This window comes from Gallinula chloropus (genome assembly GCF_964237585.1).
Source record: "Gallinula chloropus genome assembly, chromosome: 1".
Lineage (NCBI taxonomy): Eukaryota > Metazoa > Chordata > Aves > Gruiformes > Rallidae > Gallinula > Gallinula chloropus.
The window spans coordinates 180,413,015-180,428,517 of NC_140085.1; the positions used below are offsets into that span (position 1 = coordinate 180,413,015).

At 48.2% G+C, this 15,503-nt stretch overlaps 1 protein-coding gene across 2 annotated transcripts in view; it reads left to right on the forward strand.

Moving 5' to 3' along the window:
* Positions 1 to 244: 244 nt before the first annotated feature.
* Positions 245 to 15,503, forward strand: part of DGKH (diacylglycerol kinase eta) — a gene marked incomplete at both ends in the record, with an annotated part of 164,725 nt that continues 149,466 nt past the window's right edge. For both annotated transcript variants that reach the window (XM_084278141.1, XM_084278142.1), the window contains 2 exons: positions 245 to 301; positions 7,996 to 8,178. In XM_084278141.1, coding sequence (XP_084134267.1) covers positions 245 to 301; positions 7,996 to 8,178 — 240 coding nt within the window. The remainder of the gene's footprint in view (positions 302 to 7,995; positions 8,179 to 15,503) is intronic.

Genomic DNA, 15,503 nt, shown 5'->3' on the forward strand with positions numbered 1-15,503 from the left:
AGCCGGGGCTGAGCCCGGTGGCCGTGGGAGGAAGAGGAACCGGGCGGGGAGGGAGGAGGGGGCCTGGACGGGGCCGGGGGAGAAAAAGGGAGGAGCGGGGCCGGGGGTTGGGGGCAGAGCGGCGCTGGGGAGCGCTGCCAGCCGGAGGAGCCGCGGTTGGCAGAAGGGAGGCGCAGCCCGGCGTAACCTGCTCCGCTGCCCGTCGGCGCTCGCCCCGCGGCGGTAGGGGACCTGCTGCGGGGGTATGGAAGAGCATGGGTACCCTTCCTATAGCGCCCGCAGCCCCGCCTGGGAGGAACTGGTAGGTACATGCGTGCCTCGCAGTTGCACAGGCATTTCCGACCCTTTTTCCTGCCTGTATTGTTCAGCCGGGGGGGGGGGGGGGGGGGTCGGGCTGTCATCCTTATCGGTGCTCTCCTCCCCCCGCCTTTCCCTTCTTCCGACCCCGCTCCGCAGCGGAGCCCGCCCGCCGGCTCTCGTCCTCTCGCCACGGGGAGCGGGGGGCGGAGGGATGGGGGGGATATGTGGGGGGGGGGGGGGGTGGGGGGGAGAGCTTTTCTCCCCCGCTGTGTCCGGCCATTTGCTGGCAGGCTCGTCCCTCGGGGGGACGGGGAGTTCATTGGCCTTTCTGAGTTTCACTGCCCGGGTGGGAAGCCTGGGATTAGCACCGAGAGAGCCTTGCCTCCCAACTTTGCCGGGCGGGGGGGGGGAGGGAGGGGGAAGTGTTGGGTATTGACACCGTTAAACGCCTTCACACGGCAAAAAGCAACAGTGTTGGGAGGCAGTTTCCAGAAGGAGACACTTATTTTTCCCTTCTTCTGTAGTCAGGCTGGGAATTGCCCCCCTTGTAGTGGGGCAGCAAAGCGGGCCAGGGCTGGTGTATCCTGCTGCCACCCTGCTTTGTGGGGTGCGGGGACAGTGGGTGCCTTTCGGCTGCTACAAAAGGAGGGGGCTGTCTAAGCTGGCCAGGAAGAAAGCTGCGGTATGGTGGCTTTGTGGTTTGTTTGAGCAACTTGGAGACCCTCCTTCCAACCGAAGGAAATCATGTCATCGGCATCCTCAGAGCGCGATAAAATCAGATTTCCCTTTTCAGGGCCGTCTGGTCCCGCTCTTGGGCTTTTCTCCATTGTGCAAACACACACACACACACACCAAGCAGGGAGGGCTAAAAATAGTCTTTGGGTAGCTGCTTGGGAGATTTCAGGCTATCAGAGAGGTCAAGGCTAGGCTGTCTCTGGCCCTGAACTTGGCGAGGTGACGTGAAGCACCGACTCATGCCACTGCCAAGCTTCCCTCTAGATGGCTGTGCCACACTTTGCTAACGTGGTGCTGGTCCGGGGCCCCTGGTTTTAGTTGTACATCCAGTTTGAAACAGCAGCTGGGGGAGAAGCACGCTTTGCCCAGCTGTGCTTGCTGCAAGGAAAGCAGCAGCCCTGGAGATACCCACGGTCAACTAAGTTTACCCCCTTCCCTGTTAAGGGTTTGTAGCCCTCCCAAGTACCTTTTCGGTAGCCTCATTTTCGTGGTGCGAAGTTGAACACACCCCACACACACCTCCCCCCTCCATCCTTCACTGCCCTCTGCAGTTCTCAAGCCTTGAAGCTGCTGCTGGAGATGCAGCTGTGATAGGGAAAACAGCTGTATGGGCGTTCTGGTAACATGGAGCTGACACCGAGCGGATCAGCCAAGGGAAACCCGAGAATTTTGCCTGGAGAGATGAAGACGTCGTGGGAGGAAGGCGGCGAAGCTGATTCCCGCGAACAGGCTACCCTATTAAACGGTGACATTTCAACTGACTGCCGTCATCCCAGGCTCAAACTCGGGAGGCAGATGGATCGCAGCCCCTCCGCCTGGAAACGCCGAGTCCCGGACGCAGCACCCAAACCCGTTTCCTTCTGTCTGCAGGGCTCAGATAAACAAGGAGCGCACCTTTTCCCGCCGCCTACCCCCTCCACCTCCCCCTCCCCTAGTAAGGGCCAGGATTTGGGTCATGTTTATCACTTCATCGCTGCATTTGTTCAAGAGTACATCCACAAATGCAGTTTTAAGGTTAACCACTGCGCTGTTTCCCTTTACAAGACTCTAATTTCAGCTAAACCACTCGATCCTTTACCTGGTAACCTGCTGATAAAATACATAGTCTTTGTGGGAAAAGCCACATCATTCTTCTTTGTATCTGCTGGCAAGCAGGCTTTTTATTGTAATGGGGGCAAAGGGAGATTTAGGTGAAGAACTGCATGATGAAGGGAATAAAAGCAGCGCCCAGACCTCTCCTTTGCTCTCAGAACACAGAAAAAGAGCAGCAGGATAAGGGAAACTATTTGCTGCGGGTTTTGAATCTCTGTGAGTTAATTAGTTATGCAAATTGTCAGAAGTCACTGAGAAGTGCCGTTCCTAAGGCTGTTTTGAGAAATAACTGGTGGACATCAAATGGAGCCACAACTTCTCTGCCAGGGTTTGGCTTTTCTGTGTGAAATGTCAGATTTCCATGAAACCCTTTCCTTAGCCCACAGCTCACTTTGGAATGGAAAACCTCCTGACTCCAGTAAGGGTTGCACCAGGCCCTCCGTGATGGAGGTAAAGAAAGAGAAAACGTAAGGCTCATTCTGCCTTCTTCCCAGAACCACACCCAACAGATGCCTTGCAAAGTTCTAGACCTGACTTTCACATTCTGTATGAGACCCGAGTCCTGACTTTATCGTTCCCTTGAAATGTGTGGATGGGTCCTAAGGCGTTTGCAAAGTGACTCTCTATTTTGATGACTTCCACTGGTTTACACCTTTTCACTCTGAAGCATGCAAGGCATCTTTGTAACCTGAGGGTTACAGGATTGCCTTGGCTCCTCCTGAAACATCCACAAGTGATGTAGTTACTCCTGTTAGCAGTGCTATGGACACAATTTGTTAGATTTTGGTTTTCCCCTTGGTAAGTAAGGAAGTCAAGAAAGAAAAACGTGGCTAACTGGATCTGCAGAGGGAGTTCAGACAGGCAGATCTGAAACTCATTTGCTCAGTGTGAGGAGCCCTGTTAAAAGCTATAGTTATCACTAACCACCAAAATTAGGAAAGTTTTGATAACAACTTAAACATGACAAAAAACGCGTTGCTAACCTGACACATAGAGCACTCACCCAGATCCCTGCAGAAAACTTCAAGATGTAGGAAAAAAAGGTACTACCCTTCATAGAATTATAGAATTATAGAATGGTCTGGGTTGGAAGGGACCCCAAGGATCACAGTGTTCCAAGCCCCCTGCCACAGGCAGGGCCACCAACCTCCAGGCCTGGATCTACACAAGGTTGCCCAGGGCCCCATCCAGTCTGGCCTTGAACGCCTCCAGGGATGGGGCATCCACCGCCTCTCTGGGCAGCCTGTTCCAGCACCTCACCACTCTCTCTGTAAAAAAATTCCCTAATATCTAATCTAAACCTTCCTTTAGCTTTAATTCACCCCCCCTTGTCCTGCCAGTGTCTACTCTTTTTAAAAAGTTGATTCCCCTCCTGTTTGTATGTTCCCTTCAGGTACTGTAAGGCTGCAATGAGGTCCCCCCCGCAGCCTTCACTTCTCTAGGCTGAACAAGCCCAGCTCCCTCAGCCTCTCCTCAAAGGGAAGGGCTCTTCGTGGCCCTCCTCTGAACCCTCTCCAACAGTTCCACATCTTTTTTGTATTGGGGTCCCCAGATCTGGACACAGGACTCCAGATGGGGCCTCACAAGGGCAGAGTAGCAAGGGACAATCACCTCCCTGGCCACCTCTCTTCTAATGGAGCCCAGGATACCATTGGCCTTCGGTTTATAGATGGCAAAGTGACTTAGAGAAAAAGAGGTAAATACACTTGTTATGAAGGGAATCAGTATTGGAGCTGGAATACTTTATGTTCCTGGAATCAGCAATGCATTAATCTGCACAATAACCTATAATCTCTAGTGCAGCCAAAGTGCTCGTGTATTCGGGGGGTTTTTGTACTCTGCATTTTAGTGACACGTATCCCATTTTTGGGACTGGAACGTGGTTGAGTTAAAATGCTCTCACAGTGCATGTGTGTACCCAGCACTTTGGGATTCTCTGAACAGAAAGGGCAGATCATCAGCTGATACCAACTGCCGTAGCACAAGTGATGTCAGCGGAGCTGTTCTGTATCAGTTGAGCATGTCCTTCTGAATGCCAACCTTTCTCTAGGTTTTCAGCAGCCTTCCCCTGGCTCCAGGTAGGAAATTTAAGGCCATTACTAAGAAGTGTGAAATTGAGCATGCTAAATGAAAGACGTAGTGCATGCAAATACCATGTGTGCTTTTAATGAATGTCTCTGGAGATGCTCAAGACCCGTCTGGACGCCTGTCTGTGCAATATGAGCTAGGGAGCTGCTTTGGCAGGCAGGTTGGACCCGATGATCTCTTGAGGTCCCTTCCAACCCCTCTGATTCTGTGATTCTGTGATTTTGCCTCACGTTCTTCAAGAGCCACAGGGATTTCAGTGGTCCCTTTTGTGCCATGGCATTCATAGCCATATTCACTGCCCTGAAGTGTGCTCATCAGTACTGCTTGTCTCAGGTCTGACATCGATCCCTTGGGTAAACTTCAGAGGTGAAAGGGGTGGAAGCTTGGTTTCTCCATTTTGAAGACCTTGGTACACATCAGCTAACTACAGGTCTTAGGGCCTGTGATTTTACAGATTGCACTACATGCTTCACAGAAACCACAATCCCACTGAGTTGTACTTGAGGGACTCTTTCTACCAGGTGCAGATTGAGTTTGTTACTACTAAAATAATCTCATGGAGTTACCTGAGAGAAGATTCCCAATACTTCAAAATTTTGTCACAGCACTCTGAAGTTTATCAAGATGTGATGAAAAAGACTCATTTGGAAGAAAACAGGATGGTGCATTCCCTCCTTGTAACCCCAATTTTGCATTTGGCCATTCAGGAGAGAACATCACAGTGGGTCAGCCCACAGTGCAGAAAGTGTGCAGAAGCTAGGGATGATAATTAAGCTCTGAAGCTGAACAGAAGTTGAAGGATTGTATTTATTAGCCATTTCACCTGCAGATATTTTTTTAACCAGTTATTAGGTTATTGAGATGAAACCTGGTGAAGGAAATTTGAGCTGTCTGTGCAAATACCTAAGCAGGTCTCTAGCTTCAGCTGCTGGCATTGTTCTAGCCACCGGCTGTCATATGTAAAACCCAAATTATTAGCTTGTTTTTTATTTTCCCATCTAATATATGATGAAACAATGTGTTTAGATCCATTGCTAAGTAGTCCACTGTTTTATAAAACTCAAGAAGAACTTTTAAATTAACTTGCAGCATAACCAATTGTAAAAGTGCTCTGAAAACAAACCAGATTAGTGTCTTGTTCTGGAAGATGCTGGTGCTGTGTGTTATGCCAAAACCTCGGTGGAAGGCTGGTTTTGGAAATACATGTGAACCACCCAGAGTTTTTAGAATTGAGGTCTAAATATGTATGGAACAAGCAGCCAGATGATGTTTTATTAAACCCACCCCAAACAGTCAAAGGTCCAAATTGGCCATCAATAGAGTCAACTTCTGGGGTCATCAGTAGAGTCAACTTCATGATCTCCCCGAGTTCAAAGCTTTTCCCCTCGCTGTCGCATCGCTTCTTCCCAACTGAATTTGGAAAGGTATTCCCCATGGGTGGAATGTCTACTTGCAAACAGTTTTGCACATAACTTCACACAGGATCCTAGTCCTGTGATACAAATCCATAGCAGTCACATGCCCTGATACTTGGAGAGCTTTTTTTCCCATGCGGGAACGAATCTAGCAGTAACTAGCGTTGCTCAGCTAGTGCTGTTCGGTTCAGTTGAATTTTAAATGGAGTTAGTCAGTCTTGCTAGCGTTCCGCTAGCACTAAGTGTTCCTCAAATCACAGTCACAATTACATCTAATACACGTTAGCATTAATTAGCAGAGCATCTTGTCCTCTTGTAATGTTAAATTGTCATCTACCCTCAAAAGATGCAAGGGGTTGCAGTGAGACCTGTTGTGGCATTATTTGCTACTCCTAAAAATAAGGTGAAGAGGAAAAAAGGAGGATGGAAAGAACAAATGTCCGTAAGCTTTGCCTCTCTCTCTTCCTAGCTGTGCCCTAAATTAATTAACTGTACAGCGGTATGTACTTGCACTTGCCCAAGTCTGATCCCACTGTTTGGGAAAAGGAGGACGCTCCCTCAGGTGAAGAGAAGACAGAATTAGTTTCACAGTTAGCCTGCAAGGAAAAGGGGCTATGTGAGAACTTAATCTGTTTTGAGACGTGGTATTAACGGTAGGATTTAGGCCTTATGATTATTCTATTAGGGACCATAGCTAATACAACTGAAATTCTTTTGAAATCTAACTTAATAGAAATTTTAACCCTTTTTTTTTTAAATGTAACTTTTGTCAGTATAACTAAAGTGATCCTATGGGAAGGAGGGTGGCGGAATTGCATTTGAAGTACCTGATGCAGTTCAGACAGAACTAAGCAACAAAACCGGCCAGGTTTCGTGAAGTATTTATGTCCCCTACTACGAGTAAAAGTCCCAATAAAAGGAACGGGATGCTCTGGATTATGCGGAATTAAGACAGTGGCAAGGTGTCTGCAGTGTAGGACAGGTTGTACACTGTGGGTTTGGTTTGGTTTCTCATGAACTGCTTTGTATTTCAGTACTGCGGCATCGTATTAGCGTATTAAGAGATGTCAGTTCCCTTTCTAGAAATATAAATAGACTTGTGGGAATATAGAAGCCACAAGTATTGATTGCTTTCTTATGTTTAATCTGGTCCGTGCAGCTAGGAGTTGTGTGTTTTATTTAGTATTGCTGTGATTTAGATGCTTATTTTGAACACTGACTGCATACAAGCCACAATAATTTCGAAGTCCCACAATTCAGAACATGTGGTGACATTTCAAGACCGCATGAGCTGCCAGATCCGAGATGAAAAGGGAAAACTGACCCTTTCCTTCCCCGAAAGTAAAAGCTGCTCTTCTACAAGGACAAGAAGGAATGTAACACTAAGACAATTAAAACACTGGGAGAAAACAACTGGAAAGCAATGTATGCATTTGCCAAAATTGCCCAAGGCTTTGACGCTGAAGGATACGGCGGGAGCGAGCGGATGGAGGTGTGGATAAGGAACCCATCGCATTACATGCTGTACATCCATCCAGACCCCAAAACGCATCCCGGGCTCCCTCGGGCGTGCAACGCGGTCCTCACCCGTGACGGGAGAGCACACGGGAGGGCCACCCGTGCTCGGAGCTGGACGGTTTTCACTGTGCTTGCGTGAGATGTTCGAAAGCTTGGCTTTCCACCTCCCGCTGACGGGCACCTGGTTCTGTTAAACCTCGCGGAGGTCGCCGGGTGCGGGGCTTGGAAGGCAGGCGCTCAGGTAGCAGGGGGTCAGGTCCCACCTCACCAACTCTCCTCACCGGGACGCGGGGACGTCCGGGGAAGCCCGAGCCGGTGCGGGGGGTGCCGGGGGCCCTCCCCACCCGCTTTTCCCCAGCCTCGCCCCTCGGACTCACCCCGGCGCCGCGGCGCTCACCTGCGGAGCGGCCACCCCCCCGACCCTGAGCCGGCCCGGCCGGCGGGGCGACACCAGCACCCGCCGCCGTTCGCCGCCCCCTGGAGCCGGCCGGTCGCTCCCGGCGGCTCCCCGGCGGCAGGGACGCGGGGGGCCGGGCCCGTCCGCCCCGGCTCCGCCCGCCGGCGGGTGGCGGCCCTCCAGCCCCCCGCGAACGGGGAGCGGCGCCGGCCGTGGCCGGGCTGGGGCGCGGCCCTTCTCCCGTCAGAGGGGGCGGCGGAAGATGGCGGCCAGGCGGCCCGCTCCGCCAGAGCCCGGCTTGGTCCCCACCGCCACCGCCTCCGTCTCCTCCCCTCCGCGCCGCCTCTTTCCCCACCCTCCCTCGCCACCTCCTCCTCCTCCTCCTCCCCGGGGAGGGGAGCGGCAGCGGCTGCCCTGGCTGAGCCGGGCTCGTGTGCTCTCTCTCGGCAGGAGTCCGGGAAGATGGCCGGGGCCGAGGCGGGGATGAGCAGCGCCGGGATCCCGCAGCAGCCCCAGCCCCAAACACCGGCGGCGGCGGGGCCGGCGGAGGAGTCGTCGGACAGCGAAGGAGAGCACGAGGGCCCCCAGAAACTCATCCGGAAAGTGTCCACCTCGGGCCAGATCCGCAGCAAGGTAAGGGGGGCAGGAGCCGGCGATCCCCGCTGCCTCCGGGACAAGTTTCTCCATCCCTATCCAAGAGCGGGGTCATCCCGGAGCTGGGGGCGGCCGCTGCATCCCGCCCGCATCCTCGGGAGCGACGGCGGCGGGGAAGGGGGGGGGTAGGAGGGTGGGAGGCAGCCGTGCCTCTTCCTTCCTTCCCTCTCCCCTCCCAGTCCAGCTGTTGCGTCCACATCTGTCCCCGGCTGGCAGGAAGAGCCCCCCGGGGCTGCGGGGCTCCGCGGGGCCGGAGGGGAAGCCGCCTGCCCCGGCGGCCGGCAGCCGCCCTGCCCTGCCTGTGGCGTCCTGGGTGTGGGGGGAAGCGGCGGGCTGCCTCCCCTCCGGCTCCTCTTCCTCGGCGGCGGGCACCGCCGCGGCGGGGATCCCGCCCTGCCCTCCCACCCCTCTCTCCAACATCGCGGGTGGGCTGTTTCAGCGAGCCCTTCCTCACTAACTTTTCGTGCCCTCGCCCCCTCTTCTTCACCCCCGGCCCCGGGGGGCCGCCGACGTGCGCTCCGCCGGAGCGGCGGGCAGGGAGCCCGCGGTGGCACATCGGGCTCCCGTTTGGGAGCGGGAGTGCTGCGGGGCGGAGTGGGGGGGGGGGGGGGGGGAGGGAGGGAAGCGCCGCTGTCGCTTTGCGAAGCACCTCGCGGGGCAGGAGCGAACTTCTGTACATCCTCGGTCGTGGGGCTGGGTCCGTAAGGCAGCTGTCACAACTTCAGGTTAATGCGGGTTTTTGGCTGACTCGGGCTGCCGGAGGCATCCTGGTGGAATTAACTTTTTGATGGATGGTGTATTTATATCGCGGGTTTTTTTTTCCTGCACAGTGAACTTCAACAAGCACGCATTTAAATCACCGGACCTGACTTGCTTTTCTGCCTAGAAGGATCCCACGGCTTTCTTCAAAGCCTGGTCCGCGTTCAGTGATGGGGTCTGTAGAAGACCCCGCCGGGGGGAGAGAGCCTGTGGGTGCGGCGACGTCGAGATCGGGGTTTTTAGCTGTCAGCGTCGTGTTTGAGGGGCAAAGTGCAGGCCCGGGGAGGTCACACTTAGGGTTTGATTTGTGCACAATAGGTCATGTGTTGTTTCCTTTACAGAGCACCCGTTAAAGTTAGGCAGGAGCTGTTTGTGGAGTCCTGTCAGATTGTTGCTGTTCTTCTTTTGCCCGCTGCATCCAAAAGGCAGCCGCCTTCAAACAGAAAGCATTGATTGTTGAACTGGAGCTGCATGCCAGTATGCGAGGTGGAAAGCAATTTTTTCCTGAAACCTCCTAAGCTCAATGTGTCATCTCCTTTTATTGCTGGATGCTAATTTTGCCTTTGCAGATGTTAGGCCTGGCTGAAGGGTTGCTATAGTAAATCATGTGCAACTGTTGCACCGTGTTGAGTCCCTAGTCCTGCACAAACTTTCAGCTTCAACGCTGCGCCTGTGTGGTGGTCTTCAAAGCGTTTTACAAGTGACAGAGCGTGATGCTGCGTTAGCGGTAGCAGGGTTAAGCGTGTCCAAGGGTTTGCAGTCATGGGGCTTGATACCTGTGTAAGGAAAACATGGATTATGTACGTTAACTGGGACAGATTTGGAAGCGTGAAATTCCAGCCAATTCTTACCAACTGTTAGCAGTCAGAAACTGTGATGGCCTGGAGTTCTAAGACAACTCTTTAAGTGATGCTTGTGCTTATCTTCGTTTGCATCTCTGTTCTATTTCTGTGAATCAGATATATATAGGAAAAGCTGACTGCTGACATAATCGGAGTCATAAAATGATGCTGTGCTGTTGCAATTTACAATACTATGCAACCCCGAATGTAAACATCTTTCTTTCCATTTAATTAAAAGCAATATATCTTTGTTAAAGATGAGACCCGTGTTAAATAATTCAGTAGCACTTTATTTTATAACTCATGATGCATTATTTAAAAGTAGCTATTTTTAGACAGACAACTCCCATTTAGTTTAAGGGTGTTGTATGTTTGCTGTTGTAGTAGTTGGTGATCAGTGGTTACATGAAACCACTAGAGCAAGGCACATCGGGGAGCTGCTCTTTTACCCAGCTAGTCCCTTCCATTCAAATTAGATTTGTTAAGCTTCGCTTACTTTGCGAACGCGTTTGTAAGCTGAGGTTTTAATTAAATGGATTGGGTTTGTCTTACAGCTAAGAATAGGCTTTTGAAAGAACCCGAAACATGTATATTACATTTATCATTGGTGCTGGAGGGCCGTTCAGCGCCGTGCTGTTTTTCTCCAGAGGTTGCTTATATACTTACTTGAAACATTCCAGCAACGCGATATTGATTCCTTAGCTCAGAACTATACCCAAAAGTCTCTGCTGGTAATTGTTTTTATTTTACTTAAGGAAGATGTTATTTTTAGATGTTTTGGTACAGTTGATCATTTGTGAAAGCTACCATATGGTAATACTTTGCAGACGGAATCATTCAGGAGTGGATTTTCTTTTAACGTGTGTATAATAAGATTTAGCAAATGCATGTGTAAGAGCAAGCCCCTTTCACCAGCACAAAGCCTAAAGATTTCTAACACCTGTGGTCCTCAAAGGGAGTTTTCAAGCTTTGCCCTCTTCTTCCTAACTACAAACAATTGTTTGGGTGGGGGCAGGAGGTTAAAACCAGAGTGGGATAATGGAAAAAAAATAATAAAAAAAGAAGTGTATTGGCAGATGTAACCACACTGAGGTTCATTGCTTGTTTGTGATACGCTAATCATATGCTTACAGTTCTACTTAGAAAGCCCTTGTGCAGTTTTGCTGTCACTTGTCCCTGTCGACCAGCAGCTTCCTCTGCAAATTGCTTGCTTTATTTCGGTGAAACTACTTTTTCAGTAAATTGTTATGGGAAGCGAGTGGGGGTCAGGGCCAGATGCTTGTGTAATTTCAATGATGTGTGTATTTTTAATATATGCATATGTATTCCTCACGTTTTTAGAGTACTTTAAAGGCATGTCTGTGTCAAAATGTGGCCATTTTTAATTTCCCCAAAGAGAAAACTTGAAGAACAATGTGTTTTGGTGTCTAAAAACCTGAGGAGGAGAGAACAAGTTGCTGTGCAAAGGACTAAACTATTCTTTGGGCCAACATGTTCTTTGTATCTCAGAGCTGTTTGTTCAAACCCCAGACTTGCTTAAAGAGTGACACTGTGGCATTAGTGTCTTTAGGGGAGTCAGGACCAAAATTAATTAGTACTTTTCTGAGGTTAAAGCCAGCATCTTTAGACCTCATCCTGAAAGCTGTTGCATCTGTGAAGCTAGTATGTGTTCCCTGGAGTAAGTGCAAGGGAATAAACGGGTGGCAGGTACCCTGTGAAGTTTGAGCAGTTTTGAGCTGAAATTCCCTGTCAAAACAATTTTTGACCTCAAGTTATCTACCCCACAATTTCCCCCCTCTGGGAGACTCGAACATTTAGTACATAAAAAGAATCTTGTTAAATAAAACAATTTTGGAATATACATTTGGGGTTTTTTTTTGTGAGGATTTTGGAAGACTATAGACAGTTTTGAAGTAGTATATACACAATGCTGTACAAACACTGTTTTGTTGGGCATTTAAGTCGTGGAAAGTCCTCCACAAGTCTGCATTAAATTTGCCTTCTTAATGTTCAAAGATGCTGGTTAAGACAGGCAGCGTCGGTGCCTTTCCTAAATGAAACAGATGACTTCAAACCTTTGGGACTGCAGCCTGAAAACTCTGCCTGTCATCAGCTGGGTTGTAGTTTCTCAAATCACTGGTGCAAAGTACATTCCTTAAAAAGATGATCTTGCTTCAGTTCTTTTTAGCTGGGACCTGTCGAGACAGGAAGGTTCAATTCAGAGCTGACATGTTTAAAATTCTGCTCATCTTGGGGGCGACACACAAGATTAATAAATAAAATGGTCCCTGGATGCTCGGAAGTAGTGTTGTCAGATGAGCACAGTTCTAGTTCCTACTCTTGTCTTGAGTACTCTCTGCTAAAAAGTGGCTATAAAGAATAGCACTTTCACTGCTGACCTGGCTTCCTACTTTAATGGGCCTGTGTGCAGTTAATGGGAAAGCTCTGTTGGATAGGTGTTTTGCTCTCAAATCTCTGATTGGGCGCCTGGCCTGTGTTTATTTTTGGATGAAGCAGACATTCTGGAGCAGAAAGTATAAATCAGGAAATGCAAGAAAATAGGGTGTATTGAGCGAGATAAACACACTTGTGTTTTTATCCAGGAGAATGGTTTCTTCCTCTCCTTCACCCCCAGTGGGTTTTGTTAATAATGAAATTTATTGTAGCATGGGAGATGTTCTGAAACATGGGGGTGAGGTAATTAGTGGAGATGATACGGTGCTGTTTAGTTAAATGGCAAGAGATGTTACAAGAATTAACTAATTTGGAGTCTTTATATATGTATATATATATATATAAGATATTCTAAATCATTCTGAAGTAATAAAAGTAAATTAAATTCCCCACCGTGTTTTTATTTGCCTTAGTGGATAACACCAGCCATTTAGGAACTGAGCCTTCACAAAGTTTCTAAACTCTTCCATATGGTGACATTTGACAGCGCCAAGTCCCAGTAGTCACTTCCTGTTTGTTTCTGGTATACATTTCTCACCGACTACCATAGCTTGTTAATTCACCTAAGTGTAAAATGCTGTGGTTGATGCTGGTGTTAGAAGTCACGAACCTCATACTCAGCAATGTAACCTGCTTTTTCTAGCTTTGAGGATTGCTGATGTCCTCAGCTAAGTAGCAGTTTGTTCCTTTCTGGTTAAGGAAACATGATTTTTAGATACCAGAAGTTCTCAGGATAATGCTGTGGTGGCAAGCTCAACACTGCTAAGGATCCTGTGTGTGTATTAGGATTGTCTGGCCCCGCACAGCTTCAAAATGTATTGTAATTTGCAATTTATTTTGCAACAGAGGTAACATAATATCACAAAGCTTTATCATTGTCTTTACACAGCGTGGGGCAGAACTGAAGTGACTGTCGAAATTGTCCTCAACTTGGCACCTGGCAGCGCCTACAGGAAAGATTGAAGGGTGCTGTAGAGTATCTTTCTGCAGTATTCGTAGCTTTTATCATCTTCTGTCTGCATTTAACGTAGTTGCTCAGTACGTGCACTGTATAGCCACCTGTGGTGGGCAGCTGTGGTGGACATCTGGCCTCCAGCCAGAGTTAAACCACCACTCCATCCTTCCTAAAATGTTTCACCAACTTTTTTCCACAACTGTTGTAAAATCTCTGGCAAATTCGATTCCCTCCCTCCATCCAGGGGTCCTTAGCCTAATTTTTAACTGAAATATTCAGAACCAGTTCATCAGTGTATGCTCCTGGTATGTGCAGATACACGTAGGCACAGAGTAGTACATTTAAGTTTTCATATGCATATTATTCAGTTCTAGATTAGGCCTGGACAAGGTAAACCAGTTTTTAGCATGAAATGGTGTATAATACTTATTGCTTCTCATACTTGCTGTATTGCTGCATAAGCTTTCAAAAAAGGGTCTATTAATGGAAAATTTCAGCCGGGGATGTGATAGTTTTGGGAAGTTGAAGTGACTGAACGTGCTGTGTAGAAGTGAGCAGGCTTAGAATGGAAAGAGTTACACTATTTAAGGCACAGTGGTCATTACCACTCCAAATCCTGACACATGTTTGTATAAAACTGAAATGAAATCTGCTAAGGCATTTTAGTGATGCATGCATTGGCAAAGCTTAAATTGCTAGCAAAGTACCAGAAAGGAGGAGCTTGTAGCATTTTTAGTAGGTATTTGCAAGCAGGTCTTCAAAGAAAATGTTCCTTTTGTTTGTTTGTCTGAAATTATTTTTTGTTTCCACACTCTTTAAAGGATTAATGTTATTTTGTGCTGAAAAATAACAAGGATTATCCTTTTTTTTTTTTTTTTTACTTTCCCCCAGCCAGCTGGTGAGCTGTGAATGTGAAAAAAAGACAAGATAATCACACTCTCATCTTTAATATAAGAGATTTTGATTGTTTTGTGTTTTGTTCCAAGGAGCTGGGGAATGCTTTTCTGCCAAAGAGATCAGGTGAAACACACTGAGCTTGTTGTTCTGTTTAGAGAGCGTTTCTAGTTTTAAGAAGCACAAGAAGAGGCTAACTCAGGAATAAATGAAACTGGGAATCCCTCTCTGAGATGCCTTATCTCTTGGACTTCATGTGCACAGCCAGCCCTGAAGACACATAACAGCTGTGCCAGGGCTCAAGGAAGGACTATTCTATAGCTGGATCTTTATCCATGTAAGGCTATATAGATAATTTGTTGACATTTTGAATTGTTTCCAGCAGTTACATCAGAAGCCAAGGTGGAGGATGCTGTATGACTACTGTATGACTAGCTGGACTAGCCAAGTTAGTTTGGGTATCTGTAGCAGAATATATAGCATTGCACTGATTTTTTTTTTTGTTTTTTAAATTGAAGTGATCACAAGAATAGTCAGTCTGGCAATCACAAAGCCTTTATCTGAAGGGAAGCACTGAGTCGTCTTGATTTACAGAAGATGACAAAAGGCAGCTGAGACCAATGTTCTTGCCCTGGAAAGCACCAAAAGGCTGTCTGTTTTTAAACAGTGTTACTCTCGTTCTCTGAACTCTGACCAACCGTGCTTCTGGTAAGGGATCTGTAAAACAACCAATATAGCCTGGAGACCTCCAAATCCAAGCGCAGCAAGATGGTAATATGAAGTGGTGTGTGTTTGCCTGTGGATTTATTGAACCTCAGGATGTGGAGGTTTCTGTATAAAAGAATGCCTCTGTAGTCATCCTTAGGTTTGGATTCTTTCGTCTGATAGGGGTTAACTAAGGCACAGTTTGGTGTCTTGACGAGGTAGTTAGTAGCTCACTTGCAGAGGGACCGCAAGAGCAGTGTTTTGTTCTGGCTGGCCGTTAGGTTTTTTGAGATTCTTTATAGTTATTTGTAACGTGGGTGGCTGTGATGTTATAAAGGTACTGGCAGCATGGCTAGCTTTGCTCATTTTCCCCTGTTTGCTACTTCGGTACCTGGACTTTGTCTTTTATGAAGAGAGATAACTCTGTCTTTCACCTTTGTATTTGCCACTGCCTTATTTTACTGTTTTATCCTCTCTTCTCCTGCCTCCAAAAAGTAAGTTGTGTTCTCCAACATCTCCTTTTAAAAAATTAAGAACAGGGTTCTAAATTAACAAGTAACAATTTAGCCATAATTGGAGCTCTGTTATACTAAGTTCAAGCCCCAACTCCCAATTTGCTAGCAATGGCAAAAAAAAAATAGCCTAGCCTGGGGGCATACACGTCCTCCACATGATAATAAAAAGAGACCTCATTC